At 45.2% G+C, this 15,947-nt stretch overlaps 1 protein-coding gene across 1 annotated transcript in view; it reads left to right on the top strand.

Moving 5' to 3' along the window:
- Nucleotides 1–14,573, top strand: part of LOC139417430 (nociceptin receptor-like) — a 66,340-nt gene extending 51,767 nt beyond the window's left edge. The window contains exon 3 of the mRNA XM_071166712.1: nt 14,047–14,573. Within this exon, the coding sequence (XP_071022813.1) occupies nt 14,047–14,573 (527 nt within the window). The remainder of the gene's footprint in view (nt 1–14,046) is intronic.
- Nucleotides 14,574–15,947: the final 1,374 nt, after the last annotated feature.

Below are 15,947 nucleotides of genomic sequence, written 5' to 3'. Positions count from 1 at the left end.
GTCGTGTGGTCTGGTTACTAGGGGGAGTGTCGTGTGGTCTGGTTTCTAGAGGGAGTGTCATGTGGTCTGGTTTCTAGGGGGAGTGTCATGTGGTTTGGTTACTAGGGGAAATGTAATGCAATGTGTGTGATATGACCAGGGGCATCCATCTCCACACACAAATACACAAATACACACAGGCTTTAAAAAGGGACAAGGCCACACTGACCAAAGTAATGCCTTTGAACAAACGTGTGTGTGTGTGTGTGTGTGTGTGTTTGTGTGTGTGTGTGTGTGTGTGTGTGTGTGTGTGTGTGTGTGTGTGTGTGTGTGTGTGTGTGTGTGTGTGTGTGTGTGTGTGTGTGTGTGTGTGTGTGTGCGTGTGTGTGTATTTTAGTGTGTATATGTGTGTGGAGATAGTGAATATAGCAGTAACAGTGAAAAGGTCACTACAGCTACAGACTGTGATAAAGTCCTTACCATTAGGTCAGTGGAATTAGAGACTGTTTACAGTCTAGTTCAGTGCAACAACACCAGGACACGTGAATAGAATCACCATCTGCTCTCCTCCACTTCAAAAGCCACTACAGGATGCCGTTAACAGTTTGTCACTCTGTGCGTCTGAAATAGACCTGTAGAAAACCCAACGTCTGTCTCATAATGTTTAACCTCATCAGGCCCCGAGGACCCCTTAGATGATATCTGTGTTTTGTTGTTGTTGTTGTTCACTACTTTCATTTATCTTCATGTCCGTTCCTGAGTTTTTTAGCCTTTTATTTTCAGGACAACCAGGTGAGGAACGGATGTAACTCAATTAGAAGCCCTGGAAAACCAATAGCACGTTCCTGATAGTATGTTCAAAACCTCAAACAGCAACACCTATTCATCATGATTCATTCATTCATAATTGCACTTCTGGGTGAGGAATTTGAATGCTTTTAAAACGTTATTCACAGTTCACAGGATATTTAACAGATTCCATGTTATAATATATACATAATAGCACTGTTGCTCTGAATGCTAGAAGAGTTGTGAAGTTAGGTTCCTCGTGGACAGAGGAGGAGCAGACAGGAGAGAGGCAGAGAATGAGAAGAAAGCAAATGGGAGGGAGGGAGGGAGGGAGGGAGGGAGGGAGGGAGGGAGGGCAGTAGTGAGGGAGGGGGAGAGAGAGAGAGAGCCACAGAGAGAGAGAGAGAGAGAGAGAGAGAGAGAGAGAGAGAGAGAGAGAGAAATGGAGAGGCAGTAGTGAGAGAGGGGGAGAGAGAGAGAGGCACAGAGAGCGAGAGAGAGAGAGAGAGAGGCACAGAGAGAGGCAGCACTGTAGGCTGAATGTGATCTCTGTATAATCTGTAGACCCTGTAGACCCAGTACCTGCAGGGCTCATAGAGAACTCATTAATGATTCACAAGCATATTTTAAGACAATGAATTAAACATCAGACTGTTAGAAGTACCAGTTTGAGGAAGCATTGCTTCACAGCTATTTTCAGGTCTCTCCAGAGATGTTAGATCTTGTTCAAGTCCAGGCTCTGGCTGGGTCACTCAAGGGCATTCTTGTCCTGAAGCCACTCCTGCATTGTCTTGGCTGTGTGCTTAGGGTCTTTGTCCTGTTAGAAGGTGAATCTTCACCTCAGTCTGAGGTCGTGAGTGCTCTGGAGCTGGTTTTCATCAAGGATCTCTCTGTACTTTGCTCTGTTTATCTTTCCCTCGATCCTGACTAGTCTCCCAGTCCCTGCCGCTTAAAAAACATCCCCACAGCTGCTGATGCTACCACCACCATGCTTCACCGTAAGGATGGTGCCAGGTTCCCTCCAGACGTGACGCTTGGCATTCAGACCAAAGAGTTCAATCTTGGTTTCATCAGACCAGAAAATCTTGTTTCTCATGGTTTGAGAGTCTTTAGGTGCCTTTTGGCAAACTCCAAGCGGGCTGTCGTGCCTTTTACTGAGAAGTGGCTTCCGTCTGGCCACTCTACCATAAAGGCCTGATTGGTGGAGTGCTGCAGAGATGGTTGTCCTTCTGGAAGGTTCTCCCATCTCCACAGAGGAACTCAGGAACTCTGTCAGAGTGACCATTGGGTTCTTGGTCACCTCCCTGACCAAAGCCCTTCTCCCCGATTGCTCAGTTTGGCCGGGTTGCCAGCTCTAGGAAGAGTCTTGGTGGTTCCAAACTTCTTCCATTTAAGAATGATGGAGGCCACTGTGTTCTTGGGGACCTTCAATGCTGCAGAAATGTTTTGGTACCCTTCCCCAGATCTGTGCCTCGACACAATCTTGTCTCGGAGCTCTACAGACAATTCCTTCGACCTCATGGCTTGGTTTTTGCTCTGACATGCAGTGTCAACTGTGGGACCTTATTTCAACAGGTGTGTGTGCCTTTCCAAATCATGTCCAATGAATTGAATTTACCACAGGTGGACTCCAATCAAGTTGTTGAAACATCTCAAGGAAGATCAATGGAAACAGGATGCAGCTGATCTCAATTTAGTCTCCTAGCAAAGGGTCTGAGTACTTATGTAAATAAGGTATTTCTGTCTTTTATTTTTAATACATTTGCAAACATTTAAAAACAAAACACTTTTTGTTATAATCTGTTATAATTCTGTTATATTCTCCACCTGGCACAGCCAGAAGAGGACTGGCCACCCCTCAAAGCCTGGTTCCTCTCTAGGTTTCTTCCTAGGTGTTGGCCTTTCTAGGGAGTTTTTCCTAGCCACCGGGCTCCTGCACCTGCATTGCTTGCTGTTTGGGGTTTTAGGCTGGGTTTCTGTACAGCACTTTGAGATATCAGCTGATGTACGAAGGGCTATATAAATACATTTGATTTGATTTGATTTGATTTAGAAACATCTCAAGGATGATCAATGGAAACAGGATTAACCTGAGCTCAATTTCGAGTCTCACAGCAATGTCAGATGCTTATGTAAATAATGTATTTCTGTTTTTGCTTTGTCATGATTGGGTATTGTGTGTAGATTTCTGAGGGATGATCAACTATAGAATAAGTCTGTAATGTAAAATGTGGAAAAAGTCAACAGGTCTTGTGTCCTTTCCCAAAAGCATTGTGTCTGTGGGCTGCAGGGTAGCCTAGTGGTTAGAGCGTTGTTCAAACCCCTGAGCTGACAAGGTACACATCTGTTGTTCTAACTAAAGCGTTACCAGGCTAAGCTTCAAACAGTACATTAAACTAAAGCGTTACCAGGCTAAGCTTCAAACCGTACATTAAACTAAAGCGTTGGGGCGGCAGGGTAGCCTACTGGTTAGAGCGTTGGACTAGTTCAAAAGTTCAAATCCCCGAGCTGACAAGGTACAAATCTGTCGTTCTGCCCCTGAACAGGAAGTTAACCCACTGTTCCTAGGCCGTCATTGAAAATAAGAATTTGTTCTTTAACTGACTTGCCTAGTTAAATAAAGGTAAAAATAATATATATATTTTTTAAATCTGCTTATTAATTTGCAGCGTTTTGGACTTCGAAACTCTTTTGAACATTGTGTGTTTGAGCTCTAGTCTGTGAGTCAGAATGGTTTTTAGCTACAAACTATTATTATGACCCAAAAGACTCCAAAACAGTACATGTTTTACTCTGTGACATCATCACAATTCACACAAGAGTCGTTTGGGATGCAGACAAGCTTTCTGTCTGTCCCAAGGGGGACATGTTTTAGTTTGGGGGTGGGGGGCACTACACAGCTGATTCAAAACATTTAACTAACCATCAAGCTTTGATCATTTGAATCAGCTGTGTAGTGTTAGGGCCAAAAACCAAAATGTGCACCCCTTGGGGAGAGGGGAGGGGAGGAGGGGAGGGGGTGGAAGAGAGGAGGAAAGGAGGGGTGGGAGAGAAGAGGGGAAGAGGGGGTGGGAAAGAGGAGGAGAGGAGGGGAGGAGGGGGTGGGAGAGGGGAGGAGAGGAGGGGGTGGAAGAGAGGAGGGGAGGAGGGGGTGGGAGAGAGGAGGAGAGGAGGGGATGAGGGTGTGGGAGAGGGTAGGAGAGGGGGTGGGAGAGGGGAGGGGAGGGAAGGGGAGGGGAGGGGAGGGAGAGGGGAGGGGAGGAGGGGGTGGGAGACTACTAGACTACTGTTATAACCCCTAACACTAGACTACTGTTATAACCCCTCACACTAGACTGTTGTTATAACCCCTCACACTAGACTACTGTTATAACCCCTCACACTAGACTGTTGTTATAACCCCTCACACTAGACTACTGTTATAACCCCTCACACTAGACTGTTGTTATAACCCCTCACACTAGACTACTGTTATAACCCCTCACACTAGACTACTGTTATAACCCCTCACTAGACTGTTGTTATAACCCCTCACACTAGACTACTGTTATAACCCCTCACACTAGACTACTGTTATAACCCCTAACACTAGACTACTGTTATAACCCCTCACACTAGACTGTTATAACCCCTCACACTAGACTACTGTTATAACCCCTCACGCTAGTCTACTGTTATAACCCCTCACACTAGACTACTGTTATAACCCCTCACACTAGACTACTGTTATAACCCCTCACACTAGACTACTGTTATAAACCCTCACACTAGACTACTGTTATAACCCCTCACACTAGACTACTGTTATAACCTCTCACACTAGACTACTGTTATAACCCCTCACACTAGACTACTGGTATAACCCCTCACACTAGACTACTGTTATAACCCCCCACACTAGACTACTGTTATAACCCCTCACACTAGACTACTGGTATAACCCCTCACACTAGTCTAATGTTATAACCACTCACACTAGACTACTGTTATAACCTCTCACACTAGACTGTTGTTATAACCCCTCACACTAGACTGTTGTTATAACCCCTCACACTAGACTACTGTTATAACCCCTCACACTAGACTACTGTTATAACCCCTCACACTAGACTACTGTTATAACCCCTCACACTAGACTATTGTAATAACCCCTCACACTAGACTTCTGTTATAACCCCTCACACTAGACTACTGTTATAACCCCTCACACTAGACTGTTGTTATAACCCCTCACACTAGACTACTGTTATAACCCCTCACACTAGACTACTGTTATAACCCCTCACATTGGTGCCACAATAGAGAGAAGACGACGAAAACGTGGTGTTTTTGGATATTGATTAGCGATTGTCAAGGATGCAGATAAATTCCAGCAGTTTTTTGTTCAGATTATTTGTTTGCAAGTTGTGATCTATAGGCAAAGAGAGCTTCAAACGCTGTTTATTGATTGTGGAGTTTGAATAGTGTGAGAAGACAATATACTGCATTTGGTGAGAATCACGCTGTATGGCTTTAAGTCCATTCTTGCTCTTAAAGGGGCAGTAGCCTACCTTGGGAGTACCTTTTTCAATTGCAGCATTATTTAATCTGCAGTTATTATTCTGCTATTTATTCTGTTACCAATAATTTGTACATGTTAATAGTATCTTCTGATTACAATTAGATGAGAAAATATTTGTAATCTATTAGCTTCCAAAATATAAGTATATATCTATCAGTGTGATGACAACATTCTGATGGAATGGCTCGTCCTGCACATGGTAAAACCCCCAGAATGCATTGAGTGAATGTTGGGAAAAGATCTTGGTACCTTTCTATACAAAGCAATGTGAAAGAAAATGGGACTCGGACCACAAAACAGATGAAGAGATCAGGCAAAAGGGTTGAGTCCTCATTCAAAGGGAACGGAGCTCTTTTGACTTTAAAAAGAGGACTTAGAGAGAACGCCAAGAGTGTGCAAAGCTGTCATCAAGGCAAATGGTGGCTCCATTGAAGAATGTCAAATATAAAATATATTTAGATTTGTTTAACTCTTTTTTTGGTTACTGCATGATTCCATATGTGTTATTTCATAGTTCTAATGTATTCACTATTATTCTACAATGTAGAAAATAGTTTTAAAAAATAAAGAAAAACCCTTGAATGAGAAGGTGTGTCCAAACTTTTGACTGGTTGAGTTCAGCAAATAACAAAGAGAAACTCCTTGTCACGGATTGAAATTGAAGTGGATTTAACTTGCCACTGGGATCCTTTTTAGCGAGCAGAGGGACACTAGTTCACGCCGAGGTATCGACAGGGACAGTGAGAGAAGCGATACAGTAACACTGGTTACATCCGCAATCAATTTTCAACTTTGTCACCGACAAACAACAAGGGAGCATTGATCGCAGTGTGAAAACGATCTCGTCCTCATCTAGCTAGCTAGCTACTGTAGCAAGTAAGGAAGGTTTTTTTTAGGGACAAACAGACAGGCTTTGTACTGTGCTGCAGCAAGGCAAGGCTACATGATGAACAGTAAGGGACAGAGAGCCCTGGGGGACTCCTTTAGTAACTGCAGCGGAGTCTGAGATGTGACTGTTGAGGTTTGTGAGGTGTAGGGTTGTACTGTTGTTTCCTACTGTGCTGCAGCTAGGCAGGAACAGGACATCCCATTGATCCAGCTGTCAGGAGAGGCACTTTACTGGAATAGATGTGAGGATTAATCCCAAAATGGCACCCTATTCTTTATGTAGCGCACAACTTTTGACATAGGGCTCTGGTCAAAAGTAGTGCACTAAATAGGGACTAGGGTGCCATTTTGGGACAACGCTAGCGTGCTCATAATAATCCGAAAGGGTAAGAAGACATTCAGGTTCGGATGAGCTCTCAGAACTACAGAGTGGGAAGACATGTTTAATGTCATGTTGTTGTGTCCCAAATGAAACCCTATTCCCTATTTAGTGCACTACTTTTGACAATGGCACTAAAGTTGTGCACATTATAGAGAATAGGGTTCAGTTTGGGATGCATCCTAGATAAAAGCTTTGAACTGGATTTGCGAGCATCTTCATAATCTCCCCCAGAGAGAGAGAGAGAGAGAGAGAGAGAGAGAGAGAGAGAGAGAGAGAGAGAGAGAGAGAGAGAGAGAGAGAGAGAGAGAGAGAGAGAGAGAGAGAGAGAGAGAGAGAGAGAGAGAGAGAGAGAGAGAGAGAGAGAGAGAGAGAGAGAGAGAGAGAGAGAGAGAGAGAGAGAGAGAGAGAGACAGAGAGAGAGAGTTTCTTCTTCACACCAGTGACAAGTGGTTCTTTAAAAAAAAAAAGTATTAACTTAGAAATCGTCTTTTGAAGTTGATTTGATTCAGGCTCCCTTCAGGCTGCCAAGTCAGGGTTCGTAAATTTGTATATATATATATATATCCCCTGAGTTGTGTTTTGTATTACAGAGCTATAGGGCTGTCAAGAGTTCTCAGCTGCTTGGGTTTAGAGGCAGTTTTAAAAGGCAGGCTGTCAGAAAAGTTAAAGCAAATGTCACAGTCAAAGTGATTATACGCTGAGGAAGGGGAAAAAAATCTGAATTAAAAGCTTGTGGACAGTTCTTCAACCTCAAGGTGTTGGGTTTTGAGTGTATTTTGGATTCTGTTATGAAATTTATTCATATGTTGATTTGTTTATTTTGTGAGTGAAAAGGCATCAACAACAGAAGAGAGTGTCTATTTGAGAGTCATTCCAGCTGTCTACGGTCAACAGCAGAAGATATAATGACTCCCAAATAGACACTCTCTTCTGTTGTTGAACGTGGACAGATACAATGAGGAATGCTTGTCCAACAGTCTTGAAGGAGTTCCCACGTATGCTGAGCACTTGTTGGCTGCTTTTTCTTCCCTCTGCGTTCCAACTCATCCCAAACCATCTCAATTGGGTTGAGGTCGGGTGATTATGGAGGTCATCTGATGCAGCACTCTATCACTCTCGCGGTTTTGCCATAATTATGACTTTGTGGCTGTTGCAACTTAGTGACGACATTGTACACGAGCTCCAACTGATTCCTGTTCATTTCCTTATTACGCGTGACAAGCAAAGTCTAACTCTCGTGAGAAAGGACTGTCTGTCTTGGGGGGGCATATAGTCGACCACAGAGCCAATGAGAAGAAAGAAGGGGATTTGTCAGGGAACTCCCCTGGACACTTGCTGCATTCAAACCAAATTGTCCTGAACAAGTAAAATAATTTGGGATCTGGACATTTAATGAGTCGGATTTAGCCCATTTTTTTTATTAGACATACGAGGATGAATATTACATATCATGTAAGACATCTATTGAAATTATAATTTTTTTGAGAAATATGAATACATACATGAACAGGTAATGACTACAGATTTTGATACGTTTCTGAAAAGATGTGTATTCCTTCATACCTTAGTAGATACCTTAGTGATTGCCATGGCGCCGACAGAGATGGCCGCCTCACTTCATGTTCCTAGGAAACTATGCAGTTTTTTGTTTTTTTACGTGTTATTTCTTACATTAGTACCCCAGGTCATCTTAGGTTTCATTACATACAGTCGAGAAGAACTACTGAATATAAGATCAGCGTCAACTCACCATCAGTACAACCAAGAATATGATTTTCGCGAAGCGGATCCTGTGTTCTGCCTTTCAACCAGGACAACGGAATGGATCCCAGCCGGCGACCCAAAAAAACGAATCCGTAAAAGAGGGAAACGAGGCGGTCTTCTGGTCAGACTCCGGAGACGGGCACATCATGCACCACTCCCTAGCATTCTTCTTGCCAATGTCCAGTCTCTTGACAACAAGGTTGATGAAATCCGAGCAAGGGTAGCATTCCAGAGGGACATCAGAGACTGTAACGTTCTTTGCTTCACGGAAACATGGCTCACTGGAGAGACGCTATCGGAGGCGGTGCAGCCAGCGGGTTTCTCCACGCATCGCGTCGACAGAAACAAACATCTTTCTGGTAAGAAGAGGGGCGGGGGCGTATGCCTTATGGCTAACGAGACGTGGTGTGATCACAGAAACATACAGGAACTCAAATCCTTCTGTTCACCTGATTTAGAATTCCTCACAATCAAATGTCGACCGCATTATCTACCAAGAGAATTCTCTTCCATTATAATCACAGCCGTATATATTCCCCCCCAAGCAGACACATCGATGACTCTGAACGAACTTTATTTGACTCTTTGCAAACTGGAATCCATACATCCTGAGGCTGCATTCATTGTAGCTGGGGATTTTAACAAGGCTAATCTGAAAACAAGACTTCCTAAATTGTATCAGCATATCGATTGCGCAACCAGGGCTGGAAAAACCTTGGATCATTGTTATTCTAACTTCCGCGACGCATATAAGGCCCTGCCCCGCCCTCCTTTTGGAAAAGCTGACCACGACTCCATTTTGCTGATCCCTGCCTACAGACAGAAACTAAAACAAGAAGCTCCCACGCTGAGGTCTGTCCAACGCTGGTCCGACCAAGCTGATTACACACTCCAAGACTGCTTCCATCACGTGGACTGGGATATGTTTCGTATTGCGTCAGATAACAACATTGACGAATACGCTGATTCGGTGTGCGAGTTCATTAGAACGTGCGTTGAAGATGTCGTTCCCATAGCAACGATTAAAACATTCCCTAACCAGAAACCGTGGATTGATGGCAGCATTCGCGTGAAACTGAAAGCGCGAACCACTGCTTTTAATCAGGGCAAGGTGACTGGTAACATGACCAAATACAAACAGTGCAGCTATTCCCTCCGCAAGGCAATCAAAGAAGCTAAGCGTCAGTATAGAGACAAAGTAGAATCTCAATTCAACGGTTCAGACACAAGAGGTATGTGGCAGGGTCTACAGTCAATCACGGACTACAAGAAGAAAACCAGCCCAGTCACGGACCAGGATGTCTTGCTCCCAGGCAGACTAAATAACTTTTTTACCCGCTTTGAGGACAATACAGTGCCACTGACACGGCCTGCAACGAAAACATGCGGACTCTCCTTCACTGCAGCCGAGGTGAGTAAAACATTTAAACGTGTTAACCCTCGCAAGGCTGCAGGCCCAGACGGCATCCCCAGCCGCGCCCTCAGAGCATGCGCAGACCAGCTGGCCGGTGTGTTTATGGACATATTCAATCAATCCCTATACCAGTCTGCTGTTCCCACATGCTTCAAGAGGGCCACCATTGTTCCTGTTTCCAAGAAAGCTAAGGTAACTGAGCTAAACGACTACCGCCCCGTAGCACTCACTTCCGTCATCATGAAGTGCTTTGAGAGACTAGTCAAGGACCATATCACCTCCACCCTACCTGACACCCTAGACCCACTCCAATTTGCTTACCGCCCAAACAGGTCCACAGACAACGCAATCTCAACCACACTGCACACTGCCCTAACCCATCTGGACAAGAAGAATACCTATGTGAGAATGCTGTTCATCGACTACAGCTCGGCATTCAACACCATAGTACCCTCCAAGCTCGTCATCAAGCTCGAGACCCTGGGTCTCGACCCCGCCCTGTGCAAACTGGGTACTGGACTTCCTGACGGGCCGCCCCCAGGTGGTGAGGGTAGGCAACAACATCTCCACCCCGCTGATACTCAACACTGGGGCCCCACAAGGGTGCGTTCTGAGCCCTCTCCTGTACTCCCTGTTCACCCACGACTGCGTGGCCACGCACGCCTCCAACTCAATCATCAAGTTTGCGGACGACACAACAGTGGTAGGCTTGATTACCAACAACGATGAGATGGCCTGCAGGGAGGAGGTGAGGGCCCTCGGAGTGTGGTGTCAGGAAAATAACCTCACACTCAACGTCAACAAAACTAAGGAGATGATTGTGGACTTCAGGAAACAGCAGAGGGAACACCCCCCTATCCACATCGATGGAACAGTAGTGGAGAGGGTAGTAAGTTTTAAGGTCCTCTGCATACACATCACAGACAAACTGAATTGGTCCACTCACACAGACAGCATCGTGAAGAAGGCGCAGCAGCGCCTCTTCAACCTCAGGAGGCTGAAGAAATTCGGCTTGTCACCAAAAGCACTCACAAACTTCTACAGATGCACAATCGAGAGCATCCTGGCGGGCTGTATCACCGCCTGGTACGGCAACTGCTCCGCCCACAACCGTAAGGCTCTCCAGAGGGTAGTGAGGTCTGCACAACGCATCACCGGGGGCAAACTACCTGCCCTCCAGGACACCTACACCACCCAATGTTACAGGAAGGCCATAAAGATCATCAAGGACAACAACCACCCGAGCCACTGCCTGTTCACCCTGCTATCATCCAGAAGGCGAGGTCAGTACAGGTGCATCAAAGCTGGGACCGAGAGACTGAAAAACAGCTTCTATCTCAAGGCCATCAGACTGTTAAACAGCCACCACTAACATTGAGTGGCTGCTGCCAACACACTGACTCAACTCCAGCCACTTTAATAATGGGAATTGATGGGAAATGATGTAAAATATATCACTAGCCACTTTAAACAATGCTACCTAATATAATGTTTACATACCCTACATTATTCATCTCATATGTATACGTATGTATACGTATACTGTACTATATCATCTATTGCATCTTTATGTAATGCATGTATCACTAGCCACTTTAACTATGCCACTTTGTTTACATACTCATCTCATATGTATATACTGTACTCGATACCATCTACTGTATCTTGCCTATGCTGCTCTGTACCATCACTCATCCATATATCTTTATGTACATATTCTTTATCCCCTTACACTGTGTATAAGACAGTCGTTTTGGAATTGTTAGTTAGATTACTTGTTGGTTATTACTGCATTGTCGGAACTAGAAGCACAAGCATTTCGCTACACTCGCATTAACATCTGCTAACCATGTGTATGTGACAAATAAAATTTTATTTGATTTGATTTGATTTAGAAAGGCTTAGATATATCAGAATGTTGACCCTTTCCAGGGTTAGAATATTAGACAAATAGACTATTACAAAAGTATGTGGACACCCCATTCAAATCTTTTGATTCCGCCATTTCAGCCACACCCGTTGCTGACAGGTGTATAAAACAACCATGCAATCTCCATAGACAAACACTGGTAGGAGAATGCCTTACTAAAGAGCTCATTGACTTTCAACGTGGTGTAACGGATGTGAAACGGCTAGCTAGTTAGCGGTGGTGCGGCGCTAAATAGCGTTTCATTCCGTGACGTCACTCGCTCTGAGACCTTGAAGTAGTGGTTCCCCCTTGCTCTGCAAGGGCCGCGGCTTTTGTGGAGCGATGGGTAACGATGCTTCGAGGGGTGACTGTTGTTGATGTGTGCAGAGGGTCCCTGGTTCGCACCCGGGTATGGGAGAGGGGACGGTTTAAAGTTATACTGTTACAGTGGCACGTTCATAGGATGCCACCTTTCCAACAAGTCAGTTTCTGCCCTGCTAGAGCTGCCCCATGTAAGTGCTGTTATTGTGAAGTAGAAATGTCTAGGAGCAACAACGGCTCAGCCGTAAAGTGGTAGGCCACACAAGCTAAACCGAACGGGACCGCCGAGTGCTGAAGTGGTTAGTGTGTAAAAATCGTCTGTCCTCTGGGAGCAATGTCAGCACAAGAACTGTTCGTCGGGAGCTTCATGAAATCGGTTTCCATGGCGGAGCAGCCACACACAAGCCTAAGATCACCGTGCGCATTGCCAAGCGTCAGCTGTGGTGTAAAGCTCGCCGCCATTGGACTCTGGAGCAGTGGAAACATATTCTCTGGAGTGATGCATCACGCTTCACCATCTGGCAGTCCGATGGATGAATCACAGTTTGGCGGATGCCAGGGGAACTTTGCCTGCCCAAGTGCCAGCTGTAAAGTTTGGTGGAGGAGGAATAATGGTCTGCGGCATGCGCATCATGTGTGTGCCTTGAACGTGTCTAACCCCAGATATCTTTCTGGACTCATACAGTAGCAGGGAGATTTCAGAGGTCTGGATTGGATGCATGTAGAAACTGTCCCATTACAGAGAATATCCTAGCTCCGCATATTCAATGAATTAAGGAAATTAGTATCTGGAGAATGGCTACTCCTTATTTTTCATAAAATGTCAGCTATCTGGAAATATATAGATAAAGGTAAACCCCTGATATTGACCCCTTTCGCCCAGTGGTATGTGTTTTTGAGTGATGCAAAGAGACGGACTTCCTAGCAGTGATTTGATTGATTATCCTCTCTGCTCAATCCTCCTACTGTACTAAACCCTTGGTCCTATGTACTAAACCCTTGGTCCTATGTACTAAACCCTTGGTCCTATGTGCTAAACCCTTGGTCCTATGTGCTAAACCCTTGGTCCTATGTACTAATCCCTTGGTCCTATGTACTAATCCCTTGGTCCTATGTACTAAACCCTTGGTCCTATGTACTAATCCCTTGGTCCTATGTACTAAACCCTTGGTTCTATGTACTAATCCCTTGGTTCTATGTACTAAACCCTTGGTCCTATGTACTAATCCCTTGGTCCTATGTACTAATCCCTTGGTCCTATGTGCTAAACCCTTGGTCCTATGTACCAATCCCTTGGTCCTATGTACTAATCCCTTGGTCCTATGTACTAAACCCTTGGTCCTATGTACTAATCCCTTGGTCCTATGTACTAAACCCTTGGTTCTATGTACTAAACCCTTGGTTCTATGTACTAATCCCTTGGTTCTATGTACTAATCCCTTGGTTCTATGTACTAATCCCTTGGTCCTATGTACTAATCCCTTGGTCCTATGTACTAATCCCTTGGTCCTATGTGGAAAACAATTGGTCCTATGTGCTAAACCCTTGGTCCTAGTTGTGTGTACAGGATGTGGGGTTGGGAGCCGAACACACATTTATGTTGGACATTTGTAGATATTGGACAATGGTCTTCTTCTGTGTCCTGTCCCTGTAGGTTTGGTGTCCTAACCCCTACAGTAAACCTAACCTATGTCCTAACCCTTAACCCTTGTGTCCTAACCCCTACCCCTACAGTTACCCTAACCTATGTCCTAACCCTTAACCCTTGTGTCCTAACCCCTACCCCTACAGTAACGCTAACCTATGTCCTAACCCTTAACCCTCGTGTCCTAACACTTGTGTCCTAACCCCTACCCTATGTCCTAACCCTTAACCCTTGTGTCCTAACCCTTAACCCTTGTGTCCTAACCCATACCCTATGTCCTAACCCTTAACCCTTGTGTCCTAACCCTTAACCCTTGTGTCCTAACCACTACCCTATATCCTAACCCTTAACCCTTGTGTCCTAACCCCTAACATATGCCCTGTCCTCCTCCTAGGTGTAGAGTGTATCGTAGTCCTCCCAGACCCTCGTAGCTACTGGGACCCGGTGTTCGGCACCTGCGTTTTCCTCTTTTCCTTCCTCATCCCAGTGGCCATCATCAGTGTCTGCTACAGCCTGATGGTGAAGCGCCTTCGCAGCGTCCGCATCCTGTCCGGCTCCAAGGAGAAGGACCGCAACCTGCACCGCATCACTCGCATGGTCCTGGTCGTAGTGGCAGCCTTCGTGGTCTGTTGGACCCCAGTCCAGATCATGGCTCTGGCCCAGTCATTGGGCTTCAACCTGAGTAGCCTCCTCACCATGGCCCTGATGCACTTCTGTATCGCGCTGGGCTACGTCAACAGCAGTCTTAACCCAGTCCTCTACGCCTTCCTGGACGAGAACTTCAAGAGGTGCTTCAGGGAGTTCTGCCACCCGGGTCCGTTCCGCCTGGACAGCCGGCAGCAGTCGGGTCGGATGAGGAGCATCGCCCGTGAGGTAGCTTACAATTGCAAGACGGCGGATGGGAATACAAATCCCGCATGACTAGGCGTGGAGCTGCCCCTGGTCTGCCAGGAACCCCAGAACAACCACCACCAAAGGACAGGGAACTCCAACATGGAGCTCACCCAGATCACTACCCTCTAGCAGGATGTCGGCCCCCTGGGCTGGGGCCAAACGGGGAAAGGCCAAGGAAGAGGACCGGAGGTGGCCCAAGGCAGGGGCACTGTCCGAATGGCCTGGTTGGGGCCAGATCTGGGCCGGAGCTGTTTGGAGGCCTAACAGCAGGGTTAGGTAGTCTAACGGACCTTCTTCTAGGGACTAAGGGGCTTCTCTGTGTCTTTAGGGAACATGGATGTTATTAACATGTATGTCATGTTGTCTTTATTTAAGAGTTTAGGTCTATGTGCTTCATGGACAATTTACGCGAATGTCAACAGTTTTTGCTCACACTTATCTCAACTCTGAGTCTGTTGATTGGTTGATTAATTACGTTGTCGTGGTCATTTTTTAAATGTTTGTTTTATAGATGCTTTTTTGTTTGTTTCTACGCTGTAGGTAATTACTTTAAGTGGATGTTATTAGTTTATTTCTGTTTTATTTTGTTCGAGAAAAACAATTTGTCTTATTCCATGGCCTTAAATACCAAACAAAGTCTGTATAAATACTATCCACTATCCTGGGATAAAGAGTGTCAGTTCTTGATGGTGCTGTACTGTAACTTTCCTTGTTTGTTTTGTATCACCTTGCAGGTGTTGTGTAGGAACAAACAACACATCACAACAGAAACTTGCTTGTTGAAGCCTTTATTATTCATTGTTACGATGAAATAATGGCAGATGATGATGCTGCCTGATGCTCCGCGTATGAATATTTCTGCTTGACGTCCTGTAAAAATGAAGCAAATATATTTTGTACTATAATTTGTTTGAATCAGGCTATATCACATCTGGCCGTGATTGGGAGTCCCATAGAACGGCCCAGCGTCGTCCATGTTTGGACGGTGTAGGCCGTCATTGTAAATAAGAATTTGTTCATAACTGACTTGCCGAGTTAAATAAAAAAAAAAAAAAAAGTTACTCTGGATACATAACACGGTGTTACCCTGGATACGTGACACGGTGTTACCCTGGATACATAACACGGTGTTACCCTGGATACGTGACACGGTGTTACCCTGGATACAAAACACGATGTTACCCTGGATACGTGACACGGTGTTACCCTGGATACGTAACACGGTGTTACCCTGGATACATAACACGGTGTTACCCTGGATACGTAACACAGTGTTACCCTGGATACATAACATGGTGTTACCCTGGATACATAACACGGTGTTACCCTGGATACATAACACCGTTTTACCCTGGATACATAACACGGTGTTACCCTGGATACATAACACGGTGTTACCCT

This window comes from Oncorhynchus clarkii, chromosome 9 (assembly GCF_045791955.1).
Source record: "Oncorhynchus clarkii lewisi isolate Uvic-CL-2024 chromosome 9, UVic_Ocla_1.0, whole genome shotgun sequence".
In the NCBI taxonomy this organism is placed as follows: domain Eukaryota; kingdom Metazoa; phylum Chordata; class Actinopteri; order Salmoniformes; family Salmonidae; genus Oncorhynchus; species Oncorhynchus clarkii.
This window is presented reverse-complemented; position numbering and strand designations above follow the sequence as displayed.